This window comes from Camelus bactrianus, chromosome 17 (genome assembly GCF_048773025.1).
Source record: "Camelus bactrianus isolate YW-2024 breed Bactrian camel chromosome 17, ASM4877302v1, whole genome shotgun sequence".
Classification (NCBI taxonomy): Eukaryota; Metazoa; Chordata; class Mammalia; order Artiodactyla; family Camelidae; genus Camelus; species Camelus bactrianus.
This window is the reverse complement of record NC_133555.1, coordinates 33228669-33249145: the sequence shown is the minus strand read 5'-3', so window position 1 is coordinate 33249145 and position 20477 is coordinate 33228669. Positions and strand designations below refer to the sequence as shown.

At 55.7% G+C, this 20477-nt stretch overlaps 1 protein-coding gene across 15 annotated transcripts in view; it reads right to left on the bottom strand.

Moving 5' to 3' along the window:
• The window catches only part of CACNA2D2 (calcium voltage-gated channel auxiliary subunit alpha2delta 2), a 136920-nt gene that overhangs the window by 67834 nt on the left and 48609 nt on the right, over positions 1 to 20477 (bottom strand). For all 15 annotated transcript variants that reach the window (XM_074344827.1, XM_074344831.1, XM_074344829.1 and 12 more), the window contains exon 3: positions 1555 to 1671. In XM_074344827.1, the coding sequence (XP_074200928.1) occupies positions 1555 to 1671 (117 nt within the window). The remainder of the gene's footprint in view (positions 1 to 1554; positions 1672 to 20477) is intronic.

The window sequence follows — 20477 nt, the reverse complement described above, 5'->3', positions numbered from 1 at the left end:
TTCAGGGCTGGTGGCCTGCACTTTGTGAACTGGGCAGTGGAAGCAGCAAAGCAGGGAAACAGAGGCAAGGAGGGAGTCTGGGATGAAGGGGAGAGAAAGAGACAGAGACAGAGAACCAGAGAAAGGAGGGGTGGGCCTGCAGGTGGTGTTCGGTTCTAGGAAAGGCAAGGTGGTGGGACATGAGTTGCTGGCTGTGTGAGGCAAGTAGATGTTTCCTGCAGCCAGGGGGAACCCTGATGGACCTGGGGGTGACCATCTTAGCTGAAGGCTTGGCTTTCCTCCTGTAGTCTCAGGATGCCCACCTCTCCCTATTTCATGATCCCAGGTCACACAGGAGCAGGCAGGGGACTCCTGGTTCTTTGCAGAGGCCTGGACTTGGTGTGTGTGTGGGGGGTGTCTGGCTGCTCTGACTTGACCCTGCCAGCCCCTGGCCTGAGCCTGGGCATGACCTGTGTGGCTGACTCATTAAAAAATAGCTTTATAGTGATATAACTCACATATCATAAAAATCATCCACATAAAGTATACAATTCAGTGGTTTTTCAGCATATTCACAGTTGTGCAGCCATCACCACAATCTAATTTTAGACTATTTTCATCACCCCAAAAAGAAACCCTGTACCCATTAGCAGACGCTCCCTATCCCTTCCCTTCCAGCCCTAGGCAACCACTAATGTACTTTCCGTTTCTATGGATTTGCCTATTGTGGACATTTCACAGAAATGGGATCACACAATAGGTGGTCTTTTATGAAGAGCTCCTTTCACTTAGTATAATGTTTTTGAGTTCATCCATGTTGTCGCGTGTATTAGCACTTCTTTCCTTTTTATTGGACTCGTCTTTTTGATACAGGCTGGGCCAGCAGCAGTTATGCCTCTGACATGGGGGCAGCTTGGACCCCTTCCCTTTTTTACTGCACAACATGCCCAGGGCATCCTGCAGCTCCAGAAGCCCCTTCCCACCTGCCCTCCCTGGGGAGGTTGAATACCAGGGTCCGCTGGCTTTGTAGACTGGTCAGGGCACACCAGCAGGTTCTGTCACCTCACAGGACCGCGGTGCCTTGGAGCCGACAGGCACCACCTCTCTGAGTGCAGAGTACAGACTGAAGCCCAGAGGGAGGCAGAGAAGTCACGGGCAGAACAGGAGCTCCAACCCTGAGCATCACATGGCCATGTCTTTCTCTGTGGGGCGTTCAGGCCCTCCCTCCCAGGCATCAGTAGGTTGCTCTCCTGGCCAGGTGCTCACCTGGGGCACACTCATAGGCAGAGCTGAGGAACAGGAAGATCCCAGGCCCAAAAGAAGAGAGGAGTGGGGCCTGTCATCATGCCCACACAGGGCCTCAGACCCCAGGTCACCCCTCATGTAGCTGACCTAGATAAAACCATCCTGCACCTGCCACAGTGACCCACAGTCCACATGGCACAGCCTGCTAGCAGCGGCCCAGCCTGAATTCAGATGGCCTGGAGGGCTGTGTTCATGGTGGGTCCAGATGTTGCCCTTGCAGTGCAGGGCTGCTCTGCCTGGTCCTCCCTCAAGCCAAACGACCACACCTACCTTCAGGGCCTGCACCTTCCTGTCCAGCAGGCTCTCTATGTCCCCCGCAACCTTCTCCACCAACTTCTGAGGCTCATTCTCCTGCACCTCAAACAGATTCCTGTTGTCTTTGTAGATCTGGAAAGAAGCAGAAGCCTGGGGTGAGGCCAGAGGGTCCCACATCCCCATGTCATGGTGCCCAGATACCCTTTCAGCACAGCTCACCATAGAAAAGTCCTCACACCCAACTTGACCCTGGCTTTGGCCACTGAGAGGGAGCAGGAAGGTCTGGCAGTTGGGCTCAGTGCTCAGACAGACTTGGAAGAAGGGCCTGGCCATAGGCTCCACAGCTTGCATGGGGTTGTATGTGTTTGGTGGGACAAGGTTGTCACTGCCTCTCCAGGACTCAGGGTTCCTCCTCCAGGGGTCACAAGCAGCACCCTCCTGACCAGGTCGGAGTGGTGAGAGCAGCAGAATGGGGAGGGTGGGCTGGATGGGAGGTAGGGTGCTAGGGGAGAGGGAGCCAACAAGCACACATTGTACATCACATACCAACATGAAGATGCCCTCACACCCATGTGTGTACATAAACCTACATGCCCACACATGCATCACACACACAGCCATCCCTCCACACAGGCTCAGGCATCCACATCCCCTTTGCTGGCGCTGCCCCAGGGCATTTTCAAAAACTACCGTGGGAGCTCCAGGTGCCCCGAGGGGCTCCTCTGTCATCCCAGCACAGAACATGGCAGCAGGGACGAGGGAGGAAGAGGCATATGGGGAGAATGAATCTATCCCTCCCTCTTGGTGGGTTGGGGGTGGGCTTGTGCACTCACGTCCCTGGGGGTGTAAATCTGACAGTCCACATCTGCATGTGTGAGTGTGTGTGTTATGGCTCAACACACATCCATCTATGTGCCCGTGCCTGCATGTTGGGGTCGGGTGGGGTTAGGATGCTTGATGAAGCCTGGGGGCTGTATGTGAACTGTAGAAACAGATTTCTGTGGGCAACTTTGTTCATGGCTGGGGTCTTGGTTGTGTGCACATGCACGAGTATATGTGTGTGTGTGAGTGTGTCCATATGCACTGCACATCCCTGCATGAGTCCCTGAGCCTGAATGGGTCCATGTGTGTATCCAGGTGACCCCAGGAAGTCTTTGCCGCAAGCTGGCTCCTTCACCGGAGGTCGTGGGCTGATCACCACGACTGAGTGCCGCGAGCTGCCGCCACCAGACTTTGCCATCAGGCTGTGCAGAAGTGGAGGGATGTGGAGAGACACAAAGAGGGGTGATGAGGAGGAGATAAGGAGGTGGGAGAGGCTGCTGATGAAAGACAGACAGGAAGGAGAGATAACGTCGGTAGAGTGACAGTGAGACGTGGGGAGATAAAGGCCATGGCATCTGACGTGGGGAGGAGATGGCGGACCGGGTGCCTCCGGAGCCCTTGCCTGCTGCCCACTCAGCGCCTGGCAGTCCAAGGGTTAAAGCAAGTCTCAACGCTGGCTCAGGCAATCTCCTCCTCCCACAGCCCCCTACCCCTCCTGGCTTCTCTATTCTTTTTGTCCTTCTCTTAGAACAAAATAATTTGTGGTGAAGTCGCTCCTTCCCACAGAACAGTGGCGATTAGAGGGCGAGTGGCAGGCCTGGCTGCAAGGCCAGGGAGGATGGAGGCCCCAGGTGGGAACCAGGTCAGGCTGTTCCCTGGGCCTCCGAGGGCGTGTCTCAGGACAGAGGCCCCCAGATGGAAGTCAGCAATGGAGACAGAGGCCAGGAAGGGGTCAGAGCCTGGGGGCCACTGAGACATGTGGGGAGCCTAGAACCCAGTGCTCACTGTTGGGGAAACTGAGGTTCAGAAAAAGGAGAGGACAGGTCAAGGCCACACGACTGTGAGTGGACAAGCCGGGTCCCCCGTCCTTCCTGACATCTTCTCAGGTTTTAGGACATTAAAAACACATTTTTCTCCAGTCTTGGACCACTGCCCCTGGTTGTGCTGAGGCCACAGTCTCAGCCACACTGGCTGAAATCTCTGCTGAGCGCACCCTGGCCCCCTTGTGCCAGCAGGGGGCGCAGCTGCCTGGCTTCTCAGGGGAGGGGATGAAGTTCCCATACCTGCCTGACTCCCCTGTCAAGGTCATTCCCAGGTACTCCAATCAAGGCCGTCCATAGCAGCGGCAGCCTGGATAGTGGAGGCTGGACTATGTGGCCCCCTGACAACTCTCTTCAGGGAACCTGGGAGTCCCTCCTCTCTGGGATGTCCCTTGCAACTGGGGATGGTGACTTGATTAGGGCTCAGGGGCTGCAGAGGGAGTGGGTTTCCAGATGGCAGGGTCACACCCCAGGACCCTGACAAGTGATACAAGAGCTTGGAAGCAGAGACCCTGCTAAGAGTCACTCCATGCCTGAACCTTAGCTTTCAATCTATTAAATGAGAGAATGGCAGCCCTCACCTCACAGGCTGTCCAAGGACCGGAAGATTCATGTCACGAGGTGCCTATACTATTGTCACTACTGCTACTGTTTAGGATTCTGCAGAAGGAATCGCAGTCCCCTCCTTGCCTCCACACTCTCCCTGCTAGATCAGCACCCTTAGGATCCAAAGCCATTCCTAGGCAGGTAGCCTTGGTCTCCCTAGGGTCTGCCCATCACGTACCCCACCCCTCTTCCCAGGCCTCCTTGGATAACACCCTCTCCATCAACCATCCTGTCTGTGTCTCCGACACCTTGGCCTCAGCCCTGGAGGTGGTAACAGGGGAGCCTGGACACAGGGATGCCACTGATATGGTACGGCCACAGCCAGATCCCTTCCATCTCTCTCCAGGCATCAGGCCTGTGTGCACTGGACCCTGGGCCAATGTATATGCCCAATTCCATGTTCAAGAGCAGAACCAGCCTGACCTGGGTCTGACTCCTCCACTTTTGCCTGCAGCTGTGCTACCCCCTCCTTGGAGTCTGGGGCTGCATCTGCTGTGTTTCTTCCTGAGTCTACCCAAAGACCCACCATGACCCACCATCCTTCTGCTGAGCCCTGGTGCCAGCATTCGAGGGCTCTCCACTCACTGATAGGGCACAAGCATGCAGGCCTCTGGGTCCCCAGCCCATGCTGATTCCCACCGCCACACCTTTGCTCACAATGTGCCTGCTTCCCCTCCTCCTTTCCCTGCCTATCTAAATCCTCCCTACAGTGAGGGTGGGGAAATGGGCTAGAAGGAGTTTCTGGGGGAGATGAGGGCAGAATTCCAAAGTGCAGGGACTGGTTGAGCTAAGGCCAAGCATGCCTCCGATCCCAAATGAACCCTTGAGATGCAACAGCCTTCTGTCCCAAGTGCCTTGACTCTCTCAACATTCCCCTGGACCTGCTCCAGTTATCCCTGTTCCCTGGGGTGGGACTCTCAGCTGAACCCCACATCCTGGGGAGACCCAAGTGACACAGTCCAGCAGATGGTCCCATCCTGGGGGATAGGTCATCTCTCCATTGATGTGGTCTGGGGAGGTGCACTCCACCTGCAGTCCTGGCAGGAAGCCCAGGAGAGCTCAGGAAAGCTCCAGAGGACACCCAGCGCTGGTTCTCCTTGACCCCAGCCTCTAGCCCTGGTCCCTAGGGCCAGCTCCGAAGCAACAGAAAGCCCCCGGCGCACTGGGTGCAGGGCCTCAACAACCACAGCAGGACTGCCCTCCTGCTGGTGTCCTTGGCCCAGTGAGCTAACTGGAAAAACCCAACAGCTCCCACAGCAGCTAGACTGCATGGCCCTCACCTCTGCAAAGGCAGCTGGACAGAGGAGAGAGACGGGGGGCTGGCTGGTCTACGGGTTGTTGCAGCTCCATGCCAGGCGTGATGGAGGAGGAAGAGGCAGGGGCTTCATCCCACAGAGGAGATGCTGAATGGTAGTGGGACAGGGCGACAGATAGGCTGGCTAGAGCCAGGTGGTCACATCAGGGAGGTCAGGAGACTTATTGACAGAGGGGCTGAGGAACAGGGAGAGCAGGGGCAGCTGAGGCCCTGAGGGATCATTCAAGGAAGCAGTTCGTAGCCCCTCATTCCCAGGAGTCCCTGGCTCCCTCGTCCTGTACCATGTACATATGGCCACCTCTCACGCACATCCTCCTCCCCTTGAGGGCAACCCCTACCAGTTATTGAGCCCTGTTCCTCTGGGCCCCCACCCCAACCCTCTCTCAACTCTAGTAATTCTTTTGTTAAGCAGCATGTCTGGCTGGCTCTCTGGCTTTAGGATTTCTAGGGCCTCTTCAGGGGCCCTCAGCCCAGCCTCCTGCTTCCATGGGTGTCTCCACATAAAAGGAAGGTGAGCCTGGAGGACACTTGGAGGAACAGTGACCTTGGATCACTTGGAGCTTGGATGCTTGCAAGGGCAGAGGGAGCCAGCCTCATCCCCCACAGCTCCAAACAGTCCTGACTGGAAAGGGGATAAGCTTTGAGGGGCCTGGAACACAGAGACAACCACCATAGGACATAAGAGGCCCCAGGACCAGTGACCAGGACAGGCCCCCATCAGACTGTTGAGGCATTTTGCTAAGTCCCAGAAAGCCTGGAGCAATGGGGCTTGGACTCAAGTCAGCACCCAACCTACCCACGGAGAGGAAGAAGGTAGGGGGAAAGAAGAGGAAAAGGAAGGCAAAGGAGAGGAGGGAGAAGCGGGAAAGAGGGACCACGGAGGCTGCAGGAACGGCCCTATTTGCCGAGTGGCTCTGGCCACCCTGGGGCAGGTGCTTCACACACTTGACTTTTCTGATGTACAACCCCCGAGGAAGGACCATTCTGATCAGGCCCACTTAGACGGGACACTGAGGGGTTAAGTTACACAGAGGAGCTCAGATTTTAACCCAGTCTGTCTTATCCAAAGTGTTTGCTTTAGGTCATACTCTGCAGTTCTGTTCCCTGCATTTATCTCCAAACTTGAAGGTGAGGCACAAGGTAAACATAGCACAGGGATCAGCAGGGGGCTTGGGGGGCCTGAAAGGGGCCTGGGGGGCCCAGGGTGATGCTGAAAGCCTGAGGCCTGTGGAAGGCAAGAGGACCATTCTGGAGGGGAGGAGGCGGAGGACCGGCAGAACCAGCCTGATCGACTAACCAACCACCCAACTCTGGGAGTAAAAACAGGCACGTGTGCGAAGCTCCTCTCTGCAGCGAAGGTGAACAGGCCCTAATCTCTGGAAAATTAAATCAGAAAGAAAATGGAACGAGAAAGATTTGATGCAAGCTGGGCCCTGCTGCGCCTGTCTCCTCAAAGGCCTGGACTCAGCAGGGAGTTCAGCTGGGGACTCTAGCATCCCAGCCCCTTCCCCCTGCCCAGGGCACTGAGCAGGACACAGTCAGGGTTGGGGGAGTGAACCCCACGATATGACCCTCCTGGGGGATTTGCTGTTCTCCAGCCTCCTCTAGCCACATCTCAGTGTCTCGTCCTTGGCTTGAAAGGCACAGCTGGGGGCGTTTTAACTGCCCAGCCCATATGTCAACAGGTCCCTAGAGATGGTGGGATGTGGTAGGATGTGTCTCCCTAGGCCGGCCTACATGGGCAAACACTGGAGAGGCCACAGGGTCTGGGGTGGGAGACAAAGACCAGCTGCTGGAATGGGGTACACTCGTGCCAGAGACAGGGGAGCCTTAGGTGGGAAGATACAGGGCTCGTGGTCACTGAGGGACTCAGCCTGGCCAGGAGGGAGGTGGGGGGTTGGGGGACTGGTAGTGATTACCTCAGGGACCCCAGCCAGTCAGGGAAAAGCTGGCCCCTGCCCTCACCCCTTCCAGGCTGCTGCCCCTGTCTCCTGCCTTCATGGGGAAAATCAAAGGCACTGACATAGCTGCTAATCACCCTTGACCAAAAGATGGATGGAGTAGCCAGGTACCTGGGGGCCCTTTCAATGAGAGCACTCAGGACAGATCTAAGATAGGCTGCACTTCCTGGGCTCTCTCCACACCCAACCAGCCTTGGGCCCCACAGCCCAGTTCCCTTGGGGCCACCTCTCAGTAGGTTCACAAAAACCCTGACCCAGCTAGCTGCTCTGGGGACACACCAGGCCCTAGACTGTGTATGTGGCAGAAAGCTCCCTGGGACAGGGGTTGTGGCTCCTCCTTGGCTCGCCTTGGTGTGGGGCTTGTAGTAAGGCAAGGGCCAGGGGCCCCTGGAGCCCTCCCAGCACACAGTCGGCACACAGGCAGCGGGTTCTGGGCCACTCGGCTGCATGCTTCATCAGCTGCTGACAATCACCAGCTGCCACGTTAGGTTCCCACGTGGCTGTGCCATGCTGCCACCATCCTGTAGTGGGTTGGCTCCATAGTTAGTCAGCTGTATATGGTGTCATGTCACAAGCAGGCTTTGGACATTATGATGCTGGTTGACATATTATTAATAACTAACCTTTATATCAAGTAGGGATTTCCCAGAATAAACCCCTCTGTTTAGAGGAGGTCACAACTGTATGCCTAGTTGGGCCATTACAATGTGGTCCAGTATGGGCTATGATGGAGGACACAAAGGTAGTGTGGGAACAGGGAGGAGAGCTTGTGGCCTGGCTTCTAAGAACAGGTGAGGATGTGGTTGTTCTGGGTTGGTGGCCCATTCACGGCCCCATCTCCTCCCACCTCCACCGCGATGTCCTCACATCCCCACTGAGGTACTCTTGTTTATGCCACAGGCTCTTGCTGGGGCCTCTTGAGCCTGGGGCAGCAGGGACAGACCAGACCTTGTCCCTGCCCTTGTGGGCAGATGGGAAGGGAGGTAGATACCCTGGTGCTGGGGGGGGGGGGTAGGAGAGTTGTCAGGGGAGGAGGGGGGTGTGGCTTAGATCATAAGGTGAGCCAGCCTTGGTGGCTTGGTGGCCCCTTGGCCCCCAAAAGGCAGCTGTTAGGAGCTTTTACCAGCAGATTTCCTTTGAAAAACTCACAGGGGCACAAAGCCCCCGCCACCACCCCCAGCAACGCCTCCCTGTTTTTAAAGTTAAAGTTTAGTTGACTGTCATCCATTACCGCAATTAGTACATTATGTCTAATTATGCAATTAGTGTAAAAAGTGCACTTGCTGCTGAGAATGGGAAATTACGCTGCCTCGTTACGCTGTAAAATCCATGTCATAAAAAGGCTCAATCTCTTGTTTTTCAAAAGACACAAAGCCCAAAACAAAACAATAAACCAAATCCTCCCCACTGAGCTAGGGCCAGTCTGTGCCAACCTCCCTGCACTTGCCCCCATGCAGACCCCCTCCTCTGCAAGGCCTGCCCCATGCTGGCCCCAGGGCAAGGCACGGCCTGCCACAAGGGAGCGCTGATGCCTGGCCCACTGCTGGGTGTGGCCAGTGTTTGCTCCTCTGAAACAGATGTGAATTCCTATACTGACTTTAAAACCATGGCAATCCTGATTATCCACCCTTTATTTCAGACCTGACTTAGAATGAGGCCTCTTGCATTAAGGCTTGTATAGTTTAGGTGAGAGCACCCTGGAGGAGTATGGCCTCTACCCAGCTCCAAGTGTGACAGGTCTTTTCTCTGCCCGAGGGCAGAACTCTGAGGTTCCTGATGGTGCCTGTGGGGAGAGGAGCATATACCAGCTCAGGGGAAACTGGAGGAACCTTCTCATGCTCAACGTTCCTAAACCCTGAGAGCATTGTCCGGATAGATAGTGAGCTCCCCATCACAGGAAGTATGCAAGCCCACCTGTCAGGGATACTGAGCAGGGATTCACCCATGGTCACCCTGCACAGTAGCTGCACTGTAGGCTGCCATCTTTAGATAACAGCATTCTCAGGGCTGTGTGCCTACATAAAACTTGCAGTCTGTGACTCTATCTTTCCTAGGTTCTGGCTCCCTGGGTGGTCAAGGGGACATCTGGGGACAGGTGGGACGAGAGAAAGGAATCTGACGGGGGGGTATCCCTACCACAGAGGTGACAGTGCCCAGTGGCAAAGTCCATGGGGGCTGGGGAGGGGGCACACTCATGCATACTTCAAAAGCAAATGCTTCAGGGCCAGGTCTCCATCACCCACCACCCAGCTCCCAGGCCATAAGTGAAAGCTCTAGCATGGGCCACTTAGTGCCTTCCCAAGAAGCCCCCTTTGAGAGCCCCTTCCTCCAAGTTTCCACCACTCCTTAAGTCTAAGATGCTTGACCCAGGCCTGGTGGTGTGTGGTGCAGTGCCGAAAAGACTCATCCCCAGCCAAGAACTGCCCTGATCTCATGGGGATTATGCATGTACCTCCTGCAGCTGCCATGCTGAGCTCAGCCAAGGCGTTCACGGAGCAGAGAACCTGAGATGTGGAGCCCCCAGCATCCCAGGGCCCACAGGGCATCAGGACCCCTGAAACCACCCTCACCTGCAGTGTACACCCATCAGTTCTGGGCATGCTGAGGTGTCTGGGTGCTATGTACACCCCAGGGGGAAGCACTTACTCAGAAGGCAGCTGGATCACAGGGAAGGATGGGGGCCTGTACTCCACTAGAGGGATACCTGTTTACCACACTCAAGGCATGGGTCCCTGGACAGTTCCAGCCTCCAGGCCTTTGTGTACTCAGGTGATGTTGGCGAGCAGGGTAACTGTGTCACTGCCTGGCCAAGTGGACAACTGCATAGAGACTCTCAGGGCCCCGTTTTCTTGATTTGGTCCAGGATGGCATCAGGATTGGGGAGTTTGAGCCCAAGGTGACTCAAACTACATGCAAGATCTGGGGGCTCCTGCTTGCTCCCCCTCCCTGAGCTGGGAGCCGCCGGCTGTCGAGGCAGCTGGGAGGGAAGCTGTGCCCAGCACGCCAGCTGGCACGGGGGAGTGCGAGTAAACATACCCACACTTTCCTAACTCACAGAAGTCGCCGAGTGGCGGCCGGCTGGTGTGGGCGCCCATGTTTATGGGAAACAGATTGTTTGTGCCTGTGTCTGGGCCCCCTTGCCTCCCACTCTGCTCAGCTCTCTCCCACTGCCTTCCACCCAGAAGGCCCCGCCTTCCTTCCCCCAAGACTCCTCAGCCTCTCAACCTGAGAAGGATGATGATGGTGATGACAGGGCCTTCCCTTCTGTGTGGCCAGCTGGGGCTCAGTGCATAACCCTCTGAGTCACCGTCAAAACAATCTTATAAGGCAGGTACAGTCATTGTCCCCATTTCACAGCTGAAGAAACCAAGGCTCTGGTGGGTGAAGAAACTGGCTGGAAACCACAGGCAGTGAGTGAAGGAGCCCGTGATGGTAGGCTTCTCAGACTCCAGTCATCAGTTCCAGGCCCCGGGGCCCCTCAGTAACCCCACCCCTTGACAAGCCCAGTCTGCCCTTTACCCGGGTCACAACCTTGAGCAGCCCTGGCCCACTGTGATCTTGGACATGGACCCTGCCCTCTCCTCCATAAAACAGCTCCAAGAGAGACCAGGGCCTGGGCACTGGCCTGTATCTGGCCTCTTCAGCCCCTTCACCTCTGAGTCTCTGTCTTCAGCTCTGGAAGACCCAGTCTCCCCGCTCTTATGAGTGAGAGTTCCAGCAGGCTGGGGTGAGGGCTCTGGGAGCCAGGGTGGGCAGAGGCACCAGAAGACCCTTGGCAGACCAGGGAGGACTCCTCATTTCACAAGCCAGCCATTATCAAGACCTCATCTAAGATGTCTGTTCCTCAGCCCAGAGTTGGCAGAAATTTCCCCATAAATACCCTCATGAGATGGATTTGAGGCTGGGCCTGAGGCACAGTTCTGACGGCCAGGGAGCAAAGGCTTCCTTTGCTCACGTCACCTCCATTCCATCCATCCCAGCACTGATGGCCTGGGGTGGGCAGCCCTCTCAGGGACCCAGGTAGGGCTCTCAGGGACCCCAGAGTGGCCAGAGTGGACCTCTCCCTGAGAGTTCCCAGGCAGGCTTCCTGGGGCAGGAGTTTGTCAGATTTTTTTTCATCCATCCCTCTTCCTGAGCTGTGACAAAGACACCAGGAGGGGCTCCATAGCTGGTTGGCTTCTTATCTCACAGATGAGGAAACTGAAGTGCCAGGCAGGTTGGAATCTGTCCAAAGGAGAGACCCTCCCACCCCCAAGTCCCCTGCACTCGATGCTGAGAATTGGCTAAAAAGCCATGGGTCTGAATCCCTACCCTGCTCTTTACCAGCCTGTGGCACGGCACGAGCCTTCACCAGGTGTCCATACAGCTCTGATGTGCCTCGGTCAGGCTTTCTGGGGCATTCCTCAAAGCCAAAAGGGCAAATGCAAGGTGCTGCCAGCTTCTCATGGGGCCTCCTTCCAGGGCTGCTCCCAAGGCCCTGAGAGCTTTCCCTGCCCCACGCTGCCCTGGAGGGCCTGACTTTCCAGGCCTCACAGGCTGGAAGTCTTCCCTTTGCTGCTGTGACTTGCTACTGAAGATGTCACCAAATGACAGCACCAGTCACAATGAGAGGCCCTCAGGTGGGCTGCTCTTGTGAAAACACAGGATATTGGCATGTCAGGTACAGGGGATAAAGAGAGGTGGAGGTAAGCCAGGGAGTGCCTGCCGCCTCCCACGGTATCCAGGGCCACTTTAGGGGCCGAGTCATCCCAGGGTCCTTCCCCACGTCGTGCGCTCACTGTATTTCCAGGTACACGTGCCTGACTCACACACCAGCTCACACACACCAACCTCAGCACATTCACACCCAGTGCCAGGGAGCTGCTTGCGGATCCTGCCCATACCTTCCACTTGGGCTTACAGAAAAAGCGCCATAGCCTGGATGGACCTGTCCACTGTCACTGGATGCCCAGCAGCCCCAGGCCTGGGTGAGGCTCTGTGAGTTTCCATCCACACCTCAAAAGGTGGTCTGCAGCCATCTGAAATGTTTTAAGCAGTGAGACTTTTCTGGCCACAGGTGGTTGGAGCTACCAAAGGTCATGACCCTAAATTCTTCTGCTGGACACGGCACTGGAGAGGGTGCTAACAGCACGGAGGGCTCTGGGGCTTGCTGGGGGCAAGGGCACCACCTGACCAACAGTGGCCTCTACGTCAGTGTCCCCAGGAGGGCTGGGCTCCCTCCTCTGATCACTAATGCCCAGTGTCAGGGGCTAATCAGGCAGTGGGTATCAGAGTCACGCAGGAGCCTGCCATGGTGAGTGTGCAAGGAGGCGGACAAGGGAGCACACCCACACCCGGGTTGCCTTGTTCACGTCCTCTGTCAGCACCTCCCAGCTCCGTCTTAGTCCTTCCCCTAGTTTTTCTTTTATTTTTCTCCTACTTCCAATTTATAGGCTCTTCTTGAATTTTATGTATCCTTGTAAAAGCCCTTAAATCTTCTGAAGAATAAGTCAGAGGCATAAATAAGCAAACAAACAGGACCAGGATCCTGCACATGCTGATGATACACTGAGGACAGGTACACATTAGGGACATGCATGCACTGAGGTAACATGCTGGGGACACACACCCAGAGGGGACCCACTCTCTCCCGTCATTCACAGGCTCTCCTGAGCCCTCGTGGAAAAGCTCGAAAAATCCAGAGTGGTCACCGCACAGGGATTCCTAGAGCTGGGAGAACAGTGGTCTCCACATCAACTCCTAGCTGGGGGCTCCTGAGCAGGTCCTGGCCCCTCTCTGCACCTCAGTTTCCCCTCATCTCACTGGGGATAGAGGGACAATCTATGACATCTCAGCTCCAGGTTCTTCCTCTAGGAATGCAAGAACCTCAGTGCCCACTGGGGTCAACATTTATTTTCACCGTGTCCGTGCACAGTGTTTGCCATGCAAATGAACTGTGCAAACAGGACCCATGGCCCAGCCACACTGGTGAACACTGTGAGGGCCCTTGGCCTGAACAACCATGAACTTCAAAGTAAGTGTGCTATGCTCAGGGGAGAAAGACGCTGCGCCTGGGCTCCCACTCCAGGTGGGCCCCCTCCTCATTGCCCAGCTTTGGAGGCTGCCTGAGAGGGTGAAGACTGCACAGGAATAGCTGCCAACACCAATGGGGCCCAAACGAGCTTCCACTTGAACCATCCACAATGTGAAACCCTCACAAGCCCCAGTTGTTGTCCCCATTTCACAGACAAGGCAACTGAGGCAGAGGGTAATTGGTGAAGCTGGGTTTCACACAGACTAATCAAATACTTGAACACAGATCCTGTTCCAGACTGCCGCCTCCAGCTCCCAGCATTTGGTCTACATCCGTGGGATCCTGTGACTCTCCTCAGCCCCAGCCCTGCCCCAGGCCCCCTTCTCTGGGAAGCCTCTCTGACTCCCCATCAGTCATGTCTGTGGGGCTGTGCGGCCCCAGAGCTATGAAAGTCAGTAGGGGTCAGCTGAGTCTGGTGTTTGCAAACTTCACAGTCTGTTTGAATGTCCCTGGAGAGCCCATCTCTCAAAGGCACTTGGGCAAATTCTCCCAGGAAGCACAGCCCCTTCAGAACAAGCCCCTAATCCATCTGCCCAGGATCATCCACTCAGGTCAACTGATGGTGTCCACTGAATCCTCCCTCTGCCCAGTGGTCCCAGAGAACCCATTGGGCCCTGAGGCCTACCCGTCATTCACCAGGACTGTCCGCCCAGTGGGACTGTGGAAAGGACACGCACAGGTCTGGACTGGACCTAGCAGGTGGGCATGCCCTGAGGAGATGCTTCTACCTGCAGAAAACCATTCTAGCTTTGCAAGGCTTGAAGCCCAGGACCTCAGGATACAGATAGGTAAACAGGTCCAAGAGGGAGGGGTGAGCAGCAGGGCAGGGCCAGGAAGACTCAGGATCCAATCACTGGCATTTCCTCTGTGCTAGGGAGGTCAGAGAAGACTTTCCAGAAGAGGGCTGTGAATGGATGGGCAGAGAGAGGGCCCACCTGGCAGAGGAACAACAGCAAAGGTGGAGGTGAGTGACTGGTTAGGCACAGAGGCCTGTGAACAAAGCTGCCGGGGAGCGGGGGTCCAGTGGCAGGCAGAAGCAGCTCTGTCCCCTACCCCTCACCGGGACCTTGGGGGATGGTCTGCTGGTGTGAACTCTCTGAGAACCCAGAGGGTCATCTGGCAGGCTGGGGGCAGGCCTGGGTCCCTGCACACCGTGTGACCTTGTCCCCTCTGCTTCCCACTTTGCCCAGGCCTAGGCATCTCAGGTCTTAGTGGCGATGATGCTCTTCTGCTCAGCAACCTCCAGCAGGAGGGAGGGATGCCTGAGCGTCCAGCTCCATCAAGGGCTCCCTGTGCAAAGAGGCAATGAGGGCAATGATGCCAGGAGGACAAGAGCGGAACAAATTGCCCCAATTATGTAAGGAGGCCCTACGTCCTCCTTAGCAGGGAGAAGAGAACTGGGAAGCTATGTTCCTCCTCCCCCACTCACACCCACACCACTGGGCCTGCTGGGAGACCCTTCACAGGGGGCCCACTGAGAGGTCCCCACAAGCAGGGTCTATTAGCCCCGGCCACCAGGGGCACTGGCAGAGGATCTTGGGGATGGGCTCCGGTTGGCCCCTTTCCAGGGGCCTGCAGGGAAGGATCAAGGCAAGAGGCCTAGATTGGCCCTGGTCAGCCATTGTTTCCAGAGGGTCTCTGCACGTACCCTGGCCCCTCTGGTTTTCTTGCCTGTGCACTGGGGTGGGCAGCCTCCCTGCCTGCTTCCTCAGAACTCCACACCCCAGGCCTCTCCCCTGTCCCAGCCATCATGGAGCCCTGGGAACTCTGAGCCCCTCTAGAGATCAACTATGGTCCCCACCCCACCACTGGGACATGGCTCAGGTCTTTCTGGTGCCCCAAAAGGGTCTAAGCAGGGAGCCCCCTCTCTTAGCCCCAGAACCAGGCTAAGATGCCAGACCAGCCATGTCCTTAGCGTGGCTACAGACACAGTATAGCCTCCACCCTCACCCCAAGGCCTGGACCCCTCTGAGTTGCTGTCTCTTCCCTTCATGCTAGGGCCTCTGAGGAGCACTTGGAGATGCCTCAGGCCAAGGCCTCAAGGTCATGCCCTGCCTCTAGGTCCCTCCCTGGAACAGGCAGCCCCAGCATAGACCCCTTTTCCAGCTGGGCCTGGGTAGACTCTGCCCTGGAGGACTGGCCTGCAAAACTGGCTGGGAAACCCCTCTATATGGTTCCATGTTTTGCTGGAACGCTGTGAAGATCTGGCTATCAGGCTCTTTGAATTTACAGAGCTAGCAGGTTAGGGTTGCTAAACTGCAGATTTATCTCCTGCCATAAATCCAGGTGATGCAGGAGCCAGTGTATGTGCCTGAGTGTGTGTCTGTCCATGTATGCTGGAAAACATTACGTGAGTGTATGGCAGGGTGTGTGTACACAAGTGTTCATCAGCCTGCACATGCGAAGGATGATAGTGTTGCTGTGAGTGTGCAGTGTATGCACAAACACATGTCCAGGCACACGTGTGCATGTTGGGGGAAAGCTCACTGTGGATGACGTGGGGTTCATCCTTCCCTGAGTGCATCCCCGAGTCTCCTGTGTCTCTCTGCTCAGGGAACATCTATGAGCATGTGACAGACCTGGGACATCCTTGCATAGACCCAGTCCCCTGCCCCTGTGCTCATTGTCTCAGAGGGACTAAAGCTCAGCACTGGTCACACATCCAGACTCAGGCCAGCCAGACTGGGCTGGTGCCTTCTTCCAGCCACTGACCCCACAGACACAGGGATGCCTCTCAATGTCTCTGGGCTGCAGCAGAGAAAGCCCCAGGACACACCTTCCTGCCTGTGCATGTGGGGCGAGGACGGAACCAGTAGACAAAGCAGTCCTTCCTGCCCATCCCTACCCACAGACAAGAGAATCCAGGAACACCACAGAAACAACTGATCTCCTTACTGATAGTGGGTGAGAAAAAATTATCTTTCTCTGAACACTAAAAATAAAGCCCAGTTTCCTAAAAGCAGGGCCCTCCTCACCCCACGGCTTAGAGAGGCTTTGTTGATATTTCCAAATGTAGATTTGTTGGAGAAGTGGAGAGCCCTAAACCCTCAGCTGCCTCACCTAGGGACTCAGCCTTGGGGCAAGAAGGTGCTCCCCTCACCATGATCCAAGCCTGGACCTCAGCTATGCTATGAGCCCAAATGACGCTGTCCGAGGTAGGCAGGAAGAGAGCAGCAGGAGCCAGGTCCATATGCTACTTGTGCCTAGCTAATGGGCTGACAAATTAGCGAGACTCCCCTCTAAGACGTGATGAATGAGCAGCCGCACACACAGGAGAGCTGGGGGATGGCTACTTCCCCCACAGTACTCCTCAGGCTCCGCCCTGACTTGGCATCTCTCGGGTGCCCAGTCCAGCCCAAGATTCCCCAGGGGTGGGGGGTGGGGGCTGCAGGTGACTGTGGGTATGGGCGGGGTGGGGGTAGAAAGGGCATAAAAGGGCAACCCCAGTTTTAGAGGACACCCCAAAACAAGCCCAATCAGGAAAGCTCGAATTCTCTGATTCCCTATGGGCTGCTGTCATGCTGTCTGAAAGGTGCCATTGAAGAGGGAGTTGAAGCAACACCCTACTCAAACTCTTCCTCAAGACCATCACCACCACACACACAACGGCCTGAATGCTTTAAAGAGAGAAGTGGCTGGTCTGTGGGGAGGCCTGAGGCGTAGGAACCTGCGCCCTAGGGACTGACCAGGATGGGGAGATACCTGAGGCTGGGTACCAGGGGGCCACCCACAGAGTGGGGCTGCTTCTCCCACGCAACTGCAGGACTGTAGCTTCCTAAGCTCGCAAGGGCCATGGAGGAGACTCATGGGCAGAGGTGAGGAGCCATGTTGAGAAGGGGTCCCAGGGCCTGACTCAAAGTGAAGGGCAGCCCCCAGTTAGTGAGTGAGCCCCCATCATAGAGGGCTCAGCAGAAGTGGACTCCTAGGCCTCAGCCAGTCCTCTTTGGTGAGGGGTTGGACCAAACAGTCTTAAGTGTCCTTTCTGACCTGAGAGCCCAATATCCTCAATTTGCCCCCAAATCATTAGAAGGGTCCCCACACCCCCCAAGTACTCAGGACGTTACCAGTGTGGCAGGATTTCTGCACATTTTTGACAGATGATTGTCCTGGCTCCCTTTGAGAGCTGTCTGGCCAGGAAAGGCAGCCCCTGACCCAGGTCCTTTGTGGGCTCCCTGTCCAAACAGCCTCAAGCACCCACCCCTGCACCTACCCTGCCCCTCCCCACCCCGCCTGGCCCTACCTCGTGCAAACAGAACCTGCCTGCTTTCTCCCAGGGGCTGCTAATTCCTCGCCAGAACTGCTCGGACGTGAAATTGGAGTGAGACAATGTGTGTTTAAGGAAATGAATCTCGCATCTTAAGAGGCTCAGGGAGCCCGCCCTGCACCCCCATCACCCTGCCCGCCCACCCAGAGCCAGGGAAGGAGCACTTGGCATTGGGGAAGAGAAAGGCGGAGGTGACATTCAGTGCCAAATTAGCAGCCACCACAGCCAAATATTGTACTTGCCTCCAATCTTCTTTTATTTTTCGAAAGAAAAGGCTTTTACAAAGTGAAAGAGGCTGTTGGAACGCTAAGGCTGATGATCGTTTTAAAAGGCATGCCCACCACGCGCATGCCCATCTGAGAGTGGTCCCTTCCTCTCAGCTTGCCACCTCCTCCTCGCCCACAGCCACACCCCACAAGGCGCCTGCCCCTAGTCAGGCCCCACCTCATCAGCCCCACGGCTGACATCACAGGTGTTCTTGGACAACATGACGTAGAGTCTCTGACCCTGGGCCAGCCCTGGACAGGGGAACTGTCTCTCAGCCATCTCCCAACTTGCATGGCACCCTTGCAAGTGAGCGGTCATCTGTGGTGGTCCCAGAACCACCTGGCATACAGAGGCCTCAACAGAAGTGACCGGTCCATGGCCTCTGTAAGGGCTTCTTGTCCATCGCCAATGGCCCTTAGTGCCCCCACCATGAACAGCCATGCTGCCTGTGCTAGCGCCCATCACCTCTTTTATCTCTTTCACTAGATGCCCGATGGCCCCAATCTCTGGCCACTTTGTTGAACAGATAATACCAGTCATCCTGGAGTCCAGCCCCCAGAACCCAGGCTACCTCCATATGCCACTAACTTAGTGACTCACTGAATAGGCCGAGCAGACAGCCTCTGCTTCCGCCTTCAGAGGAAACACTATTTTCACCCCTGACCCCTTGATCAAGTGCTGGGTTGATCTCACTCATTGCCAGCAGCCGGTCAAACTTGATGACGTTTTATCGACAGTGAAGACTTAGCCCGTGTTTCCCATTTCTTCAAACCTGGGTTGCCCAAGGCCTTGGTATCCTTGTCAAGGGAGAGGATGGGGAGCCTAGTGGCTCCAGAGGTTAGAGGCCCACCTGGATGGTGACTGGCCCTGGCCCTGCCCTCCATGTATACAGCCTTCGTGCTCTCCCTGATCTGAGCCACACTCAGCTCCCACTCCTGAATCCCCGGGAGGTGGGAGCCTGACAATGTCTCGTTTACAGGAGGAGCATGGGGCTTAGAGAGCTCTTGGGACTTGTCCAAGGTCTCAGTTGGCAAGAGGCACAACCAGAACCTGGATCCATGTTGTGTGACACCACAACGTGGCTGCTGTGGTGTGCCACCCAGACTCCCCCATCAGGATGAGGCCCATACTCCCCCAGCTGCCAAGATGCTGCCTGCTGATGGCTCTCAGCTGAGTTCCTGCCCAGGCTATGGCCTGAGAAGAAGGAGCTGCCTCACCTACGCTCTGCTTGACATGCAGGTCGAGTGGAAGACTACAAAGGTCTGTCTCAATTAGGGACAGCTCTGAGAGGTGAGGCCAGCCTCGGTGGAATTGGCTGAGGCTTCTGCCATGACGGCATCACAGCCAAACTTCTCCTGCTGCCCAATCCTACTTCCTTTGCCCCTCATGGGTGTGGTCCCTGAGAATACTCCCCCGATAAACACCTGCACACAAACCTCCACTGCAGAGTCTGATTCCAGGGAACTCACCCTGCCACAGATGGTCCTGGGAATGGTCCCAGAAAGCCGACTCTGACGTGGGAACTGTCCTGCTGGCACTGAGGGCCTCAGCACAGTGGTCGGTGGAGTGCTGACCATCCTGGCATGTGATAGAGGTGCAATTGAGTAAATGTTCACCCATCGTGAACTGAAATGGGATACCTGTGGATGGGTGCAATATTTCAGGTTTTGAGAATTTCAGGGAAGTGTAATTATAAGGACTATGGAACAGGATGGCTGTTGCTGAGGGCTATCGATACTTTGGAGAGAGACAATGAAAGGCTGAGTGTGATTAATCACGAATTTAAGGTGAAGTGTGAAAGTCAGAAGCCCCCTTGGCAGGATATAAAAAGACTCTCATCTCTTGCAGCCAGAGGCAGAAAAAGCTGAGGGTCAGACACAGGACTTAATTAGAAGAGCAGCAGAGATCCAGAGAGAGTTACTGTCTCAATCCCAGCAGGTTTGTATACCCAAGTCAGTAGCCAGTACCCATGGAACCCCAGACTTCTCGAAACTCTCTGTGCCTACAGAAGTGGCTTCTCCTCCTTGTTAAAGGCTAGGACTGCACCCCTCCCACCCCCTTGCTTAAAGATGATGAGGAGCCCTCCGTGTTACAAACACTCTCCCCTCAGGATGTGCACCTCTCCTTCCTACCCATCAGACCAACCACTAGGGTCAGGTCACAACAAAACCGAATCACCAACCCCAGGAAGTGCTGGGCCTGATAAGGGGGCATAAAGGATATCCTGAAGGTACTGTGGTTTTGAGCCAACAGTTAGGGCTGGATCCTGAGTGGTTGGATCAAGGATGGTAGAAAACAAGGTTGGATGTGGGAGAGGTTATTGAAATGGGAGCACTTTCTCATGGTATAGGATATAACATCCCAGCAAGGACCCCAGGAGATGTTGGAAGCCTGGAAAAAGCAATGGCCCACACTAAGAGAAGTAGAAAGGCCAGAACTCTCAAAGCAAAGTTGAGAAAAGGATCAAAGGCTCAGGCAAGTGGACATACCAGGGTGGTTCTACCACAAAAGGCCAGAAAACCCATCATGACCATGTTCACTGTTTACCAAAGTGAGAAGGAATATGTTGGTGAGAAGGCCACACACATCA